The sequence below is a fragment of the Sorex fumeus genome, unplaced genomic scaffold (assembly GCF_029834395.1).
Source record: "Sorex fumeus unplaced genomic scaffold, SorFum_2.1 ptg000086l, whole genome shotgun sequence".
NCBI classification, from domain to species: Eukaryota; Metazoa; Chordata; class Mammalia; order Eulipotyphla; family Soricidae; genus Sorex; species Sorex fumeus.
Genome location: NW_026606143.1, coordinates 2,506,700 through 2,523,598, shown reverse-complemented (window position 1 = coordinate 2,523,598; position 16,899 = coordinate 2,506,700). Strand labels below are relative to the sequence as shown.

The 16,899-nt window shown below is 40.4% G+C and overlaps 1 protein-coding gene across 2 annotated transcripts in view; it reads right to left on the bottom strand.

The window, feature by feature from the left end:
• The window catches only part of EFHC2 (EF-hand domain containing 2), a 316,613-nt gene extending 299,996 nt beyond the window's left edge, over positions 1–16,617 (bottom strand). For both annotated transcript variants that reach the window (XM_056131212.1, XM_056131211.1), the window contains exon 1: positions 16,517–16,617. In XM_056131212.1, the coding sequence (XP_055987187.1) occupies positions 16,517–16,558 (42 nt within the window). In that variant the 5' untranslated portion in view covers positions 16,559–16,617. The remainder of the gene's footprint in view (positions 1–16,516) is intronic.
• Between the last annotated feature and the right edge of the window lie 282 nt (positions 16,618–16,899).

The following is a 16,899-nucleotide window of genomic DNA, read 5'->3' as shown; positions in this document are numbered from 1 at the left end:
AACTGTACCTCATGGTGTTTCACTAATAAAAAAAACCAAAAACTTTAGGGCCAGAGAGATAGTATAGTAGGAAGGGTACTTACTTACTCTACATGCAGCTGACCCAGGTTTGATACCCAGAACCCCATATGGTCCCCAAGCACCACCAGAATTATCCCTGAGTGCAGAGCCAGGAGTAAGCCCTGAGTACCACCAGTTGTGGTCAAAATTTTTTAATATAATTTTTAAATATCAAGTCTTTGAACCTAAGGGATGGCTCGGTGGCTAAAAGCACTTGCCTTACAAGTGTGAAGCCAGAAATTCTATCCCTGGTGCTATCCACATGTTATGAACGCAATCATAGTTGCTCTTCTGAGAATCCCAAAACTGCAACAGAGTATGCAATATGGCCCACAGCAACCATGTGTATGAGAGCTCTACAACTAGAGCACAACCTCCAGAAAACACCATCACCAAAAAGACACACAAGCACTACCACCACAATTCAAGTGTGTGACCTTCAGTGAGGGCCACAGCTGATTGTGTGAGCACAGAAAACGAAAGCCAGATATATGAACCTGGTAAGCACCACAACCAAGTGTGTATGACTCCTAGTCACTGTAACTGTAGCAGTGAAAGGAGAAAATGAAAGAAAAAATTAAATTATATATATATATATTGCTTCTGGGTCACACCCGGTGATGCACAGGGGTTACTCTTGGCTCTGCACTCAGGAATTACCCCTGGTGGTGCTCAGGGATGCTGGGAATCTAACCCGGGTTAGCCACGTACAAGGCAAATGCCCTACCCGCTATGCTATATATATATATATATATATATATATATATAAAATATTCACACAATGAATTGCTACTCATCTATTAAATTTTTTTTTGAAAAACGAAATCCTGCATTTGCAACCTAGAAAGAACTAAAGGGTATTGTGCTTAGAAAATTAGGTCAGACAGAGAAAGACAAACACCATATGATTATATTTACATATATTACATAAAGAAACAAATGAACCAAGTAAAACAAAAATAAACTTTGATTATCAGACTAAATTATTGGTGACCAGAAGGGAAGGGGGAAGGTAGTGGGCAAATATAATAAAAAGGGTTAAATGTATGTTGAATGATGGGATTAGACTTTTAATGAAAAACATAAAGTACTTTAAAATAAATTACTATCGTTAGAATATCTAGGCCAAAAAAGGAAAAATAATTCAAAACTAAACAGAAAAATTTTAATTACTTATACAGGGTGAGAGGGATTGAAGGAATGTCAGAAAAGCCAAGACTTAGCTAATGCTATTCACTTTATGACTTTGAAACCACATAAATGTTCTATATTATAAAAATGTTTAAAAATGAAAAGCAAAATGAAATTAATAAACTTAAGTGGGTTGGTAACTTAAACATATGATAAGGAATCATTGAAGTAAAATTAAAACAATAATTTGTACGTTACTAGTGGTACATATCCTGAAAACACAAAGAACTACAAAGAAAAAATAGACTAACAAAAGCAGTTTTATTTTTGATGCTCAAGCTGTTAATATTATCAAAAATTATTATGCAGTTTTCTACCTGAGCGGATAAGACAAGTCAATATGCTAATGTCCTTCAGTCATGGTCACGGTCCTCCCATTGTTCATCGATTTGCTCGAGCGGGCCCAGTAAAGTCTCCATTGGAGACTTTGTTGTTACTGTGTTTGGCATATCGAATACGTCATGGGTAGCTTGCCAGGCTCTGCCCTGCGGGCGAGATACTCTCGGTAGCTTGCTGGGCTCTCCAAGAGGGGCAGAGGAATCGAACTCGGGTCGGCTATGTTGGCCACTTGTAAGGCAAATGCCCTACCGCTGTGCTATCGCTTCAATGTCCTTATAAATTAATATATTTCATATAAGTAAAAGATAAACATAAAATCAAAGCAGTTAAATGAAAACCCTATTCTTCTTAAATTGCACTGGAAATAACAGATTGAATTCATGTTGTATTTTATCTTTAAGGATGCACACGTTTTCTATACTTGTTTTAAGAGAATAAAATTTCAAGCTACAAACTGGGAGAAGATATATTCAAACCAACAATGGACTTGTAGTCAGTATATTAAAAGAGCTCTGAAAACTCAGCAGTAAGGAAATAATTCCATTAAAGATGGAAAAAGACATAAATAGGTATTTAATCAATTACGATATATGGATGACAAGTAAGCACATGAGAAAATGTTCAGCATCATTAGCCAACAGAGGATAAAAAATTTTTATCAGTGTGAAATATAACTATACACCAATTAGAATGGTTAAAATCCAAAACTCTGACAATGTCAATTGCTCTAAGGATTCAGAGCAATAGAAGCTCTCATTCATCCCTAGAGGCAATGCAAAACGGTATTCACTTTGGGAGACAGTTTGACAAATTCTTATAAAGCATTTCCACACTTACATGAAACTCCTCACATAAGTTGCCATTCATAGGAAAGCAATGACCATTATGCCTCAATTTTCAGTATTTTACTTACAAAGCTTCCCTTGTTAAGCAAGTGTTAACAGGAAGACCTGAAATATGGTAGAGGAAAGCAGACATCCTGGTGGAGGGTGATGAAAACTTTCATGCATGAAACCCTAACATTAACAGAATTGTAAATCATCATGCCTAAAGTTTAAAAAAATAAGTGTGTGCTTATCTCGTCTTCAAGCCTGAATTGAGTATTTATGTGGAAAAATACATAAGCATAGGTTTCATAGTGAATAAGTAAATTTTATTCTTTAATTTCATTCATAAATAAAATAATATTCTTTGACCTATATCAAAAGGGCCAGAGACAAAAAGTGCTGGACAGGCATGTAATGGAAAATGAATTCTCATTCATGGTTGGTGGGACTGTAAGTTTGGTCAGTCTCTGTGAAGCTAGCCAAAACATTTTAAACTAGAACTATCATAAGATCCAGTAGTTCTATTCCAGGGAACACAAAAGCCACTATTCTAGGACCTAGAGAGAGAGTTTAGCAGGCAGGGAGCTTGTCTTGCACACAACCAACCCAGGTTCAATCCCCAGAACTACATATGGTCCCTGGGTATCACCAGGAGTGATCTCTGAGCACAGTCATGAGTAGGCCCTGAGCACTTCCTGATGTGGTTCAAAAACACTAATTCAAAAGATTTTGACATACCTATGATCACTGCAACACTATAATAGTCAAAATCTGAAAACAACTTCTTGTCCAATGACAGATGACAAAGAAGTTGTGATACACACACACACACATACACACACACACACTGAAATACTATTCAGTTATGACCAAAGATGAAATCTTGCCTTTTTCTACAACATGGTTGGAAATGGAGGTGTGTCATGTAAAGTGAAATGTCAGGAGAAAAAAAAGACAATAAGTGGACAATCTGATTCAGGGAATCAGGGAACAAACAAAGCAAGGGAAGATACAATTTTCAATGAAAGCAAACCCCTAGAGTTTGAGCACAGAATCGAGGTAACCAAGTATTTGGGAGCAGTGGGCTGACAGGAGTTCAATATACTATGGTAGAGAAAAGTGGGCTTTGGTTATGGGTCTGTCATGACAACAATGAACCACTAAAACATAACTCTTATAAGTTAATGATACCTCAATTTTTAAATAGATTTGATTTGAAATACTTATAACACTTTGTGTATATAAAGGCATATGAGATGATTAAGATACAGTGATTTTTATTGCCTATATCTAAGCCTGCTTATGTCAATCAATTTCTTAAAAAAGCTTATTTTTTAAAAAAGCTTATAAAAAAGCTTTTAAAAAAGCTTATAAAAAAGCTTTTAAAAAAGCTTATTTTTTAAGCCTCAAGTAAAATAGTGCAGTCTTCTGCCCCCGCGCCTGGGTGTTCCTTCCCAGAGTCCCTTGGAGGGGAGCAGGTTGAGCTTTCCTCCCCGTCCCGACCAGAGCTCCGGCAGCCGAAGACCTCCAGGACCAGCCACCACCATGCTGAGACCACTCTCCGCACACATGAAGGTACTGGCAGAGGGACAAAGCCACGCGGGTTCCGGGGCCGAGACCTCCAAGCCTACTCGAATTGGAGTCGAGCATCTTCCACCCAGATCCTCCAAATTCCAGTAGGCGGGGGTCACACCCACCACCTGGCCCCCTGGCGCCGTGTAATCCCATCAGCAGCCAAGACTCAGAGACTATAAAATCCAGATCCCGGAACCGCGCGGCTGCATTCGCGGCCACGCGACATCTTATCAGAGCTTTTTTTTTATGACATCTTATTGTCTTATTCCTATTTTGGACAAACTTCCAGGCTATCGAATGTAGCCTGCCCACAGGGCAGAGTCTGGCAAACTCCCCGTGGCGTACCAAATATGCCAAATACCAGTAACAATGATGGGTCTCATTCTCCTAAATAGCCTTGAATATAATCTCACGGCTAGGATGAAAGAGACGTTACTGGGGCCTGCTCGAGGCAATCGACGAATAACAGGATGATGAAATGAAAAAAATGAAGTAAAATAGTGTCTTAGGATTTATTTTGATTCATATTGCTTTCTCCTATGGTTTTAGTAGCTTTATTTCACGTTGTCATTATATTTTTAGGTTGTAAGCAATATAAATCAAAGTGAGTTTCTAGAGCCTGGGGTATACAGTTCAGTGGTAGAGTGCATGAAATGCATGTGTGAAGACATGGGATTAAGACCCACCTTAAATCAACTATATGGGATTTGTTGCTTCCCATTTTACTTTCCTTAACTGCCATTTTTGTGATGACAGGTGGTCACACACCTAGCAGCGGTGCTTGAACATTTTAGTTGTACTTTTTGTAGGTTGTGGGGCTCACAGTGGGTTGTTGTCTTCCTTAAATTAAGGCACTTTTACATATGCTCACCAGCAGTCGCACACTTTAGTTGTTAGGCTATTGCACATTTTAGTGTTGTCTGGTGCTCATACACGTACTTGCCAGGAGTCATACTCTCTGGTCATGATGCCCACACATCTTTTCAGATGCATTGCTACTGCGTGTTAGACCACTTGTGGTGCTCACACCTGCCTGGCTCTAAAAATCGCATGTAGTACGAAAATCACAGACATTAGAACCGTCATGGTCACTGTCACAGTCCTCCCGTTCATCAATTTGCTCGAGCAGGCCCAGTAACATCTCCATTGTGACAATTGTTAGTGTGTTTGGCAGAACGAATACATCACGGGCAGCTTGCCAGGCTTTGCCATGCAGGCGAGATACTCTCGGTAGCTTGCCGGTCTCTCCAAGAGTGGTGGAGGAATTGAACTCAGGCCGGCCATGTTGGCCGCTTGCAAAGCAAACACCCTACCCACTGTGCTATCGCTCCAGCCCAGACATTAGAACAGTCAAACTTAATTTTGATGCTAGCTCATTTTCCTGGTAGCTCACACTTCTATTTCTCACCAGTTGGTGTGTACCACTGGTAGCTCACATTGTCACATTGGAGAGACTGTACACCAAATATATATACTAGTTCACTGAACTGTTTCGGTGAGTAGAAAAACACAGCCATATTGTGAAAAATTCATTCTTGGGAATTTTAATTTTTTTATTTCTTTTAATACATCTATCGAAAGAAGCACTGCACTGTAGCACTGTCCTCCCATTGTTCATCGATTTGCTCAAGCAGGCACCAGTAACATCTCCATTGTGAGACTTGTTGTTACTGTGTTTGGCATATCGAATATGTCACAGGTAGCTTGCCAGGCTTTTGCCTCTGCCGCACAGGTGAGATACTGTCAGTAGCTTGCCGGGCTCTCCGAGAGGGGCAGAGGAATCGAACCTGGGCCGACCAGGTCGGCCGCATGCAAAGCAACGGCCCTATCCACTGTGCTATCGCTCCAGCCCAAAGTAGGATTTATTTCATGAAGCCACTAGGAGGCAAGAAACACAAACTGCAGTGCTGTAGTCAATGTGCTAAACAATAGAGCTCAGAATTGTGTTTGGCACATGTGGTGGGACTAGGGATTAAATTCATAACCTTTCTTTCACTCACTCGGGATGCAAGATGCATGCTGAAAGTAGACTATAGACCAAACACGATGGCCACTCAATAACTCTATTGCAAACCACAACACCACAACACCGTAAAGGAAAGATTGAAAAAGGGAATGCCCTGCCACAGAGGTGGGGTGGGGTAGGGGGTCTTGGGGGGGGTGGGAGGGCTACTGGGTTCATTGGTGGTGGTGAATGGGCACTTGTGGAAGGATGGGTACTGGATCATTGTATAACTGAAACCCAAGCACGAAAGTTTGTAAGTCTACAACTGTACCTCATGGTGTTTCACTAATAATTTAGAAAAAGGGCATAAATAATAAAAAATAATAAATTATTGATCTTACAGTTACAAGGCACATATTCTAAGTAACTGAGTTATTATTCCTCTGGGCCATTTAGCCTATATTTTGAAAATGTAAGTCCTTTATTTTTTAAAGTTTTGAAAGTTATTTAATAGAACGATATCATTGCTGCCTTATCATTTTTTTTCCAGTTTTTAGGCCATACCTGGCTATGTTCAGGTCTTACTACTGACTCTGCACTCTTACTACTTACGCACTACTATCTCTCTGGCTCCCTGCCTATCACTCTTTTAAATATTAAAAAAGAAGAGAAAATGAGGCTTTTCTACCAATTTGTTTAGCACAAAAATATGGCCAAAGTAAATTTTAAACAAGGGAGAAAATTATTCTTGCTTATGCCATATACTATAGATTAGATCTTACCAGTTCCCTCTATAATAAAAATTACATTAAGGAGCTGAAGATATTATACAGTGGATAAGAGCTTGTTGTGCACTCTGCCAGTCTGGGTTCTATCCCTGCATCCCATAAGGTCGTCCAGGCATCCCAGGAATGATCCCTGAGTACAGAGCCAGGAGTGTAACACCTGATGCGACCCAAAAACAACAACAAAAGAAATTACAAGAGATTTTATTTTTTAGGCCTACTTGGATGAAGAAAAAAAATCCTAGAAGAATTAAAAAAAAATAAACAGAAGTTTCCTTGGTACAGTCCGTTATGAGCTAGAATTGATATCCTTTGTAGAAAAGGAAAATCACACCTAGTAAGTACAGAAAATGGCTGTAATCAACACAGCCACAGAAAACTAGCATTCTTTATTCAAGTGAGACAATTACTAGATCTATCTTCAACTCAGGGGTCTGTAGATAACATTTATTTTTGTGAGAGTTCCCTGGACCTGAAGATCATTTCAGGCTTTAAAATGTTTCCTCCAGGATAAAAAGATTGAGTTTTGGGAAGATGAAAATATCTCATCTAAACTAGTTAGAAGTAATAGCTATAAACACCGCACGGTACATCTCTGAATGATTAAGGTCAATTTTGCCTCCACTTTTTTTTTCCAATAAAAGTAGGTTGCTGTTGGGCTTAGAACCGAGATAGAAATTTTTGTTTCTGCATGGCCCGTGTTTCCCCAAACTACTGGAGACACAGGCAGTGATATGGAGCTCTGTGGGTGCACTCCTGGCAGCACAGAGTTGGGGAGCTGTGCTGGGTCAGACGCTACACTGAAGTGGGGGAGGGGGGAGGGCTACCTCGGGAAAGCGTTTTTCTAACTCTGATTGCCACAGTAACAAATTCATCTCAGTGCAACCCAACTCAGATACACACGTGACAGGGAAAACAAAGACTCACAAAACAATCTTTATTCTTCTCTCCAGGCATAACAACATATTCAGATTTTATTATATTCTACTTTATTCTGTTTCCCCTTTAAAAAAAAATGCAGGTCTGAGTTCTTCAATTGATCTCCCAAACTGAATGGCAAATTCCTGTGGCCTCAGGGGTCAGGCTAAGGGGTTTGGAGCAGATGCAGATTATTTGAAGTCAATGGGATTGATCACGAGAATATAACCCGGAATGTGCAGGCAGAATTTAAGACTGGAGAAAAATCCTCCATATTGTGAATAAAGCAAATGTTTTGTGCTTATGTTTGTCATTGAAATAAATTTAAATTGACATATGATGAAACCAATATGTCTACTATGTCTTACTCATGTTTTTCTATTTCAATTGTTTATCATTTAAATTTCTCCCAAACCAATTTTTCTCACATATAAAATATATGAATGTCTAACGTTCATTGATTTAAAGAAGGCCTTTGATTCTGTTGAGACTGAAGCGGTCATCGAGGCCCCAGCCAAACAGGTAGTTCAAACTCAATACATCAAGATCCTCCGTGAGCTGTATTGTGGATTCACTACCAGGATCTCACCTTTCTACAGGGAGGTGCTCATTGATGTCAATAGAGGGGTTCGGCAGGGTGATACCATTTCACCAAAACTCTTCAGTGCCACCCTTGAGAACGTCATACGATGACTGGAATGGGAAGGAATGGGATTGAAGATAGATGGTCGGCAACTACACCACCTCCGCTTCACTGATGACATCGTTCTAATAACACCAAACATCAGCCAAGAAGCACAAATGCTGGCCGACTTCAACCATGAGTGTGGAAAGGTTGGACTACAGCTGAATCTCACAAAGACAATGCTTATGAGAAATGATCTCGTTCCTGACGTTCCATTCACTCTCAACGGGACAAACATCTCCGAATGCAACAGGTATGTGTACCTAGGTCGAGAACTCAACATGATGAATGACCTGGCACCTGAGTTGCGCAGGAGGAAAAGAGCAGCTTGGAACGCCTTCAAGAACGTTGAAGAAATAACTAAGAGGACAAAGAACCTCTGGCTCCGGGCACATCTCTTCGATTCCACTGTTCTTCCTGCATTAACATACACCTCAGAGACCTGGGTCCTACAAAAACAGGATGAGAACGCTATTTGGGTCTCCCAAAGAGGAATCGAAAAGAGCTATGCTTGGAGTATCTCACTTCACTCAAATGAGAGAAAGAATCAGGAGTTCCGACCTCTGTCGATGGTCAAAAATCAGGGACGCTATCTCGTTTGCCAAGGCATCAAAAATCAGATGGGCTGGGCACGTAATGAGATTTAGAGACGACCGCTGGACTAGAGCCATTACCCGCTGAATTCCACGGGATGTCAAAAGATCGTGTGGCCGCCCACCTATGAGATGGTCAGACTTCTTTGTCAAGATCCTGAATAATCGATTTGAGGCTTTTCGTGTTCCTAGAATGAGCAGATGCCATCGGGCTACATCAGCACGTGACAGGGACAAATGGAGATGTTACTGGCACCCACTCAAGCAAGTCAATGAGTAACGGGATGTCAAGTGATCAAGTGATAAATATAGACATAATAATTGAATAATTGGGATTAAAAACAAACACTACGAGAAGTGATCCATAAACACAGCCACAAATAAGTCCTGAGCAATTTGGTATGGTCCAAATATAAAAAAAATAATAATAAGCAGTTAAGATATGTTTTGTTTTATCTATAATTCATTTTCTTTTCTAATTCAACAGAATAGCTTGAACATCTCCAGATTTCTGGTCATCATTCTAAGACTTAAAGTCAAAAATGGAGGTGGTTATTGATGTGAAATTTTGTATAAACAAACAAACAAACACTGTCCTCCCGTTGTTCATTGATTTGCTCGAGCAGGCCCAGTAATGTCTCCATTGTGAGACTTCTTGTTACTGTGTTTGGCATATTGAATATTCTCAGTAGCTTGCCAGGCTCTCCGAAAGGAGGAATTGAACCCGGCTCGGCCGGGCTGGCTGCGTGCAAGGCAAATATTTATATGATATTAAAAAAAAAATAAAAACAACACTCAAGGCATTGCCTGTATCTTAAGACAAAGATTCTGAGTTTGTTTTGTTTTCTTATTGTAAAATCAACTGGGGTGAGTGTGTGTGTTGTAGTGCCAGGGATAAAACCCAGGGCATCATACATGCAAAGTAAATGGTCTATTGCTGAGCTACATCCCCAGCCTAAGGGTTTTTTTTTTTTCCTTAAAGAAACAATTGCTTCACAGTAAATTAGATCAGTTTTTCAACCTTTTCTGGACTACAGCCCACTTCAGACATTGTTTCCTTCCTGTTACCTTCCCCATTCTACCAGTTGGCCCTCTAGCCTCAAGTACACAATTTCCCTCTGTGGTTCCCTTGGAATATCTTGGGAGCCATAGAGCCCTAGGCTGAGAAATGCTGAATTGGATGGTAAGACTATTGGCAACAAGCCCCTCAAAATTGGTGGCAAGGTAGCCCCATAAAAACTAGCAAGCCACCCAAAAGGAGAGAGAGAATACAGGGGATTGCCCTGCCACAGAGGCAGGGGGGATGGGGGGATGGGGGTGGGGGGGATATTATCCATGGTGGTGGAAAATGGGCACTGGTGGAGGGATGGGTATCTGATCATTGTATAATCAAACCCAAGCACAAAAAATTGTAAATCTACAACTGTACCTCATGGTGTTTCACTAATAAAAAAAAAAAACTAGCAAGTGTGTCACTTATTATCCATTACAGGCACTCAGGATCAGATACACAGCCATCTGTCCAAAATGCAATAGAAAGGATTTTCAGCTTTGGCTGGAAATGCCCCTTCAAACTTTAACATCCTACTATTTTTGACAATATGTTTGAGATTCTCCTCAGCTCAATATAAATCCAACCTGTAAACTGTTGGAAAAACAGATACTGGGATTCAGTTGTGATCTTTCCCTAAGACTTTCAATTAACTCACATCAAAACAAATTTTAATGCCATACGTGCTACTAGCACTAATAGTTTAGAAAAGACAATACTCCCTATGCACGTCCCATGTTTCAGATTTACAAGTATAGATGGCATTATCACCTAGCTGGACAGAAACTAATCTATTGCTCAGAAATGACTGACTACCTGGAGGAAAGTAAGGGAGGAAACAATTTCCTTTTTAATCTCTTAGGGGAAAAAAAAGCAGTGAAAGTTAGCTTGTGTTATCATTTCAAACCCAAACTGTCAGTAATTATGTTATCTCCAGGAGGCCCAGGTTTCTCTCTTGATAATTTAATTAGATTAGGTTTACTGACTTACTGACAATTTTATGCCAGAGAGCATCCCATCTTTTAAGTGGTTTTGATCTTTTTAATAAAATCAGTTTGGGGGCAGCTCATTTGGTGCCAAGGTGAGTGCAATAATTTTAAATGCAGCTACCTGAGATTTGGGCACAGATAAGTTTACTTAATAACTCAATATATAATATTCATTTGTCGAATGACAACCCCAAGTTAGATACCACAAGTAAATGAAAATAACATCATTCCCTAATGCACAAACAGGCAGGTAAACTTGCACACACACTCCTATGATGTTAAAGTGAATATTTTTTAAGTGTTTATTATAATAACGTTTTTTTTTGTTTTTTTGCTTTTTGGGTCACAACCGGCAATGCACAGGGGTTACTCCTGGCTCATGCACTCAAGAATTACTCCTGGCGGTGCTCTGGGGACCATATGGGATGTTGGGCATCAAACCCAGGTGAGCCGCATGCAAAGCAAATGCCCTACCCACTGTGCTATAGCTCCAGCCCAAAAGCGAATATTTTTTTAAAGATTTCTGAACTTTTAGTTTTATTTTTTATTTTTTTAAGCTAAAATTTTATTTTATTTATTTTTTTATTTTTTTATTAGTGAAACACCATGAGGCACAGTTATAAACTTATAAATTTTTGTGCTTGGGTTTCAGTTATACAATGATCAAGTACCCATCCCTCCACCAGTGCCCATCCTCCACCACCACGGGTCCCAGCATCCCTCCCACCCTCCATCCCCCTCGTCCCATCCTGCCTCTGTGGCAGGGCATTCCCCCTTGTTCTCTCTCTCTTCTTTTGGGTACTGTGTTTAGCAAGAGAGGCATAAAAGCGAATATTTTTTGACAAAGAGCAGTAGGCCCAGATAAATTTGGACACTTGATTTTTGACAAAGGTAGTTCTACAGAGAAAAGGAGGCCTTTTCCAAAAGTGTATTAAACAGACCCCATATATCCAAAAGGCTGGAAACAACTGGTACTGGTAGGGAGGTATTGAAAAAGGGATTGAAAAATGAGGAACCCTCATTTGCTTTTGGTGGGTCAGTAAACTGGCTCAGTGTCTGGAAAACTAAATGGAGACTTTTCAAAAAAAAATTACAACTAAAACTAGAACTACCATATAATTCAGCAGTTTCATTCCTTGGCATCTATCCAAGAATATAAAAACACTAATTTGAACAGATATATGCATTCCTACATGTAGTGCAGTGCTATTTTAAAATAGCCAAGATCTGGAAAAAACCAAAGGGTTGAATGACATGATAAACAAAAAAGTAGCTGTGGGATATGGACACAATGGAATACTATTCGGCTATAATAAAAGACAGAAACTTGTCTATATATATATATGTATGTATATATATGTATATATATATATATATATATCTGGGGTTGGAGTGGGGGTTTGAGGGAGAGTCATGCTAAATGAAATAAATAAGAAGAAAGATGATTACTGGAAGATCTGATCCAGATGTGGTATTAAAGGAAATAAAGAAAAACAAAGGAAGACAATGTCCAATGAAAACAAACCCTTAAAGTCTACTGAATTCTGAGTCTGGAGGGGACAGGGGTGTAGACAGGAAAGGTCCTAAGGACAGTGGTGGAGGTACATTAACACTTTGATGATCAGGTGTGGTATGGTAACATTATACCCCTAACACAAACATTTAAACCCTTAGAAATGGCTGCTATCACAATAAAAAAAATTTAAAAAAAAATAGGTTCCAACTCTACATCACCAATCAGAAATGAAACCCAGTTATATATTATACTCAAACCACTCTTGACCTCTTTGGAGCTCCTCTCCATGCAAGAATGAATATTGCACATTCACAGAACTCTAAATAAAACCAACAATATTTTAATCTGTTGACAGCCAGGGATGTGGCTCAATGGTCAAACAGTTGTCTTGCATGTCTGGGTCCTGAGTTCAAACCTCAGTACTGTCCAAAAAAGAAGTAAATTTTATTCGAATGAATGCTGTTTTTAAATAAATGATTCTGTGTCAAATGAATATCCACATGAGAAAAAAATACAATCTGATCCACCTCCTCTCTCTCTCCTCTCTTTCTCCCTCACCTTCTCTCTCTCCCTCTCTCCTCCTCTCTCCCCATCTCTCCCTCCCTTCCTCCCTCCCAGCTAGACTGTAAAATAACACAGGAAAATATTCTCATTCCCTTGGTGTAAGTACTCCTTTCTCTTTCGTTTTTTTTTTTTTGTCTTTTTTTCAGCTTTTGGTTTAGGGGCCACACCTGGCAGTGCTCAGGGATTGCTCCTGGCAGTGCTATATGAACAATGTGTTGTAAAGGATCAAACACATCTCCAGCATAGAAAGCACATGCTCCAGCCCTTTGAGCTCATGCGCGCTCTCTCTCTCTCTCTCTCTCTCTCTCTCTCTCTCTCTCTCTCTCTCTCTCTCTCTCTCTCTCCAGCCCAAGAATCATTTCTTAAACAGGAAATAAAACTAAAAGCACTAATTGAAAGAAGAATCATCAAAAACAACAAAAGGAGGGTGAAAAGGCCGAACCCAAACTAAAATATGTTTGCAAAAGATATCTAACAAAGGAGTGATATCCAAATGGGTAAGGAAATCTGATAAATTACTGAGAAAATGTCGGCAGTACGGTAGAAAATTAGAAAAGACAAATAGGGACTAACCAAAAGAATATCCAAATGATAACAAAATAAGCTTGGTTAGGAATCAGGAAAGCCCTGATTAAAACTACAGAGGGTGACACTACACCCACTGATCAAAAAACTAAACATTTAAAAGACTACAATATTAAGCAATAGAACGAATGTGGAGCAATAGGAACATAAATGCCGTTGGAAATGTAAATTGGTATAATCACTCTGACATCTACTAAAGCTGAACAGATGAACATCGTATAATCTAGCAACTATAACAAGACACGAACAAGAATAGTCACAGCAAATTATTCTTAATAACCCCAAACAAACCAAATGTGTCAAGAGTAAAATATTTGTATAAATGATGTCAGACTCCCACAATAGAATACTAGAAAGCAATGAAAAATGCACAAACCACCTTTACAGCCAGCCACATGAACAAATCTCAGTAATCATGTTGAGCTAAATAAAAGCCAGTCACAAAAGAATAAACACTGAACATCTCCACTGATATGAATTCAAAGGCAAGCTAATCCTAACTATAGGGATAGCAGCCAGGATAGTCAATAGTCTAAAGAGAAAAGGTAACGCCAGAAAGGGTCTTCATAGGGTTGTTGTGTAAAATAGAAAGATGCTCAGTTAAACTTGAATTTCAGACAAATAACAAATAAGCTTTCCATGTAAGTGAATCCCATGATATATTGGGGAGGAACCGTGATTTTTTTTATTGGCAAAATCTGGCAACTCTGGTCATGCTTTTGGAGTTTCAAATAACATTCTGCTACATAGTTTTTTCTTAATATTCCTTCCCAGATCACTCATTTTGTGTGTATGTGTTTTTGTACATGTGTTGGTAGTTCACAGCAAGAAAAAAAATTATTTAGGAAAAAAGGCAAAAAGTACACTCAGTACAGCCTTGAAGGTTTTAAAATATCTCCTCCAACCACCGGTTTTCCATCCCAGGCTTAATCATTACATGTGAGGACTGTGGGTGTTCTTTAGGAGGCGGGCACTGGGAATGGGAAGTGTTGCTGGGCTCAAAGCTGTGGGCTCAACTTTCAATTTTGTATTAAAATTACTTTTATCCAGCAGGCTTTTTTATTTCTGGAATTATTTTTCAGATTCTGCCACACAGGGGTCTCTCTTATTTGTATTTGGGTGGCTGGCTTAATTTACCAAAGGCCAACGCTAGCATGAAAGGCTAAACTCAAGTCTTCTGCCAAATAATGCATAGAACAGTGTTCAAGAAGAAATTGGGAGTCATTAACATAGCTCAAGAGGGTGGAGGGCATGCCTGGCATGCTTGCGTTCCTGAGTGCAGTCTCTGGTACCACCAAATCATCAGGCCTGCAACTGCTGGGCCAAGAATCACCCACAGTGGTTCCTGCACATATGGCACTGCTGAAAAAAATAACTGGATAAGAAAACATGCGATATATACTCAATGCACTATTACTCAATTCTCGATTATTTAAAAAAATAAAAATGATGCCTTGTGCAATAACATGGCTGGAATTTGGAGTGATCGTGGTAAGTAAAATAAGTCAGAAATTTTTTTTTAAAAATACAATTTCATTCTCTCCTATGAGGAATTATAGATGTGGAATGTAGAATAACCAAGGTAAGGGGACTAAGAAAACACAATAAAAATAACTCAGCTCTGTGAAAATATTATCAGAAGAGGAGGGAAAGAGGGAGGTTGGAATGGGTAGAGGGGGCCAAATTTGATTATGAGAACTTTGTTGGTTAGTGTAGTGAGGCACAGACACAGACTGAGGTATGAAGCTGTACTCTTACAATTTAGACAGCACAGTAAAAATCAATAAAATTTAAAAGGAAAAAGACGAATGGACTAGCCCACCTTGGGGGTCAGACTCCAATGTTCTTAAGTTGCAAAGAAAATAAACTGGTAGCAAGCTAACAATTTGGATAAAAATTCTGTTTAGAAGCAACAATGTCAAATGCTTCAGTCTGGTTCCCAAATTTGCCATTTTCTCTAACTCCTTTGTAGTTCCCTCCCATCTTGCATGTTTCCATCTTGCTCCTCCCTCTTGCGTTCTTTTTGCAGACATTAGCAAACAGAAGGAGACTAGGGACCAGTGCAAACAAAAGCTTGACTTGTATTTTTGTTTAAATATGCAATTTCTTTTTAATCTTTTTGGGTCCCACTCAGCGATGCTCAGGAACTACTCCTGGCCGTGCTGGGGGACTACATAGGATGCCCGGGATCAAACCTAGGCCGGCTGCGTGCAAGGCAAAAGTTCTACCCGCTGAACTATGGCTCAGCCCCCCAGGATGCTCATACCGTTCTTGCATGCTCATGCCGTCCCAATTCAAAGTAAAAGAGAGAAATGTGCCCAGGTTTGGGTTCGTGTTTGTCTCCATAAACTTGAGGTTTAAACTTTATAAACTGGTGGGTCTCTACCTCTAGGGCCCCTGCCAGCACACACGTTTCTTCACTTAAGAACAGAAACTTTCTGGGGGCCGGAGTGATACCACAGCGGGTACGGCGTTTGCCTTGCACCCAGTTCGATTCCCGGCATTCCATATGGTCCCCCAAGCACCGCTAGGAGTAATTCTTGAGTGCAAAGCCAGGAGTAACCCCTGAGCATCGGGTGTGACCCCAAAAAGCAAAAAAAAAAAAAAAAAAAAAAAGAACAGAACAGAAACTTTCTTTCAAGTGGGATAGTAATCCTGGGCTGTGGAAAAAAGTCGGCTGCATCGGCAAGGTTGTGCAGCCTCCGTTCTCTCAGCTGTAAAATGGGTATAAAATAGCACCTACCCAACGAGCAGTCAGTAGCGTCGGCTGCCTAACCCACCTATAGGGGTTCGACTTACCTATGTAACTCAAGGTGACCTGGGGAAAGGGGTAAGAGGGGAGGCAGGGAAGAAGAGTTCAAGCGCTTAAGTCTGGTGCGCCCTCGTTACTCACGTTGCGGTTGAAGTCATAGCCCGGCAGCACCGGAAGAAACATAGTTTGGGATAAGATCGTGGTCAAGGGTCTGAAAGGAGAACTTGCTGATGGTCGGCCTCCTGGCCTCATTGTTTAAACCCCGCCCCCCACGTTGCCAGGAGACGGAAGAGGCGTCATCGGGGCAGGCGGATCTGCGGCCGGCGGGGCGGGCCCTGGGCGGGGCTCGGCAGGAAGTTCTGCGCCCCCTCCCCCTCCCCAGCCCCGCCCACTCAGCGGCTCCAGCTCGATCTCCCGAGGCTCTTCTCTCTCCGCGCATTGTACACACACAAAGACCCACAGCCACACCGTTCCCCGCCCCCACAGCTTTCTGCTTCAAGCCCTTTCCAGCGGCCGAAACCTTG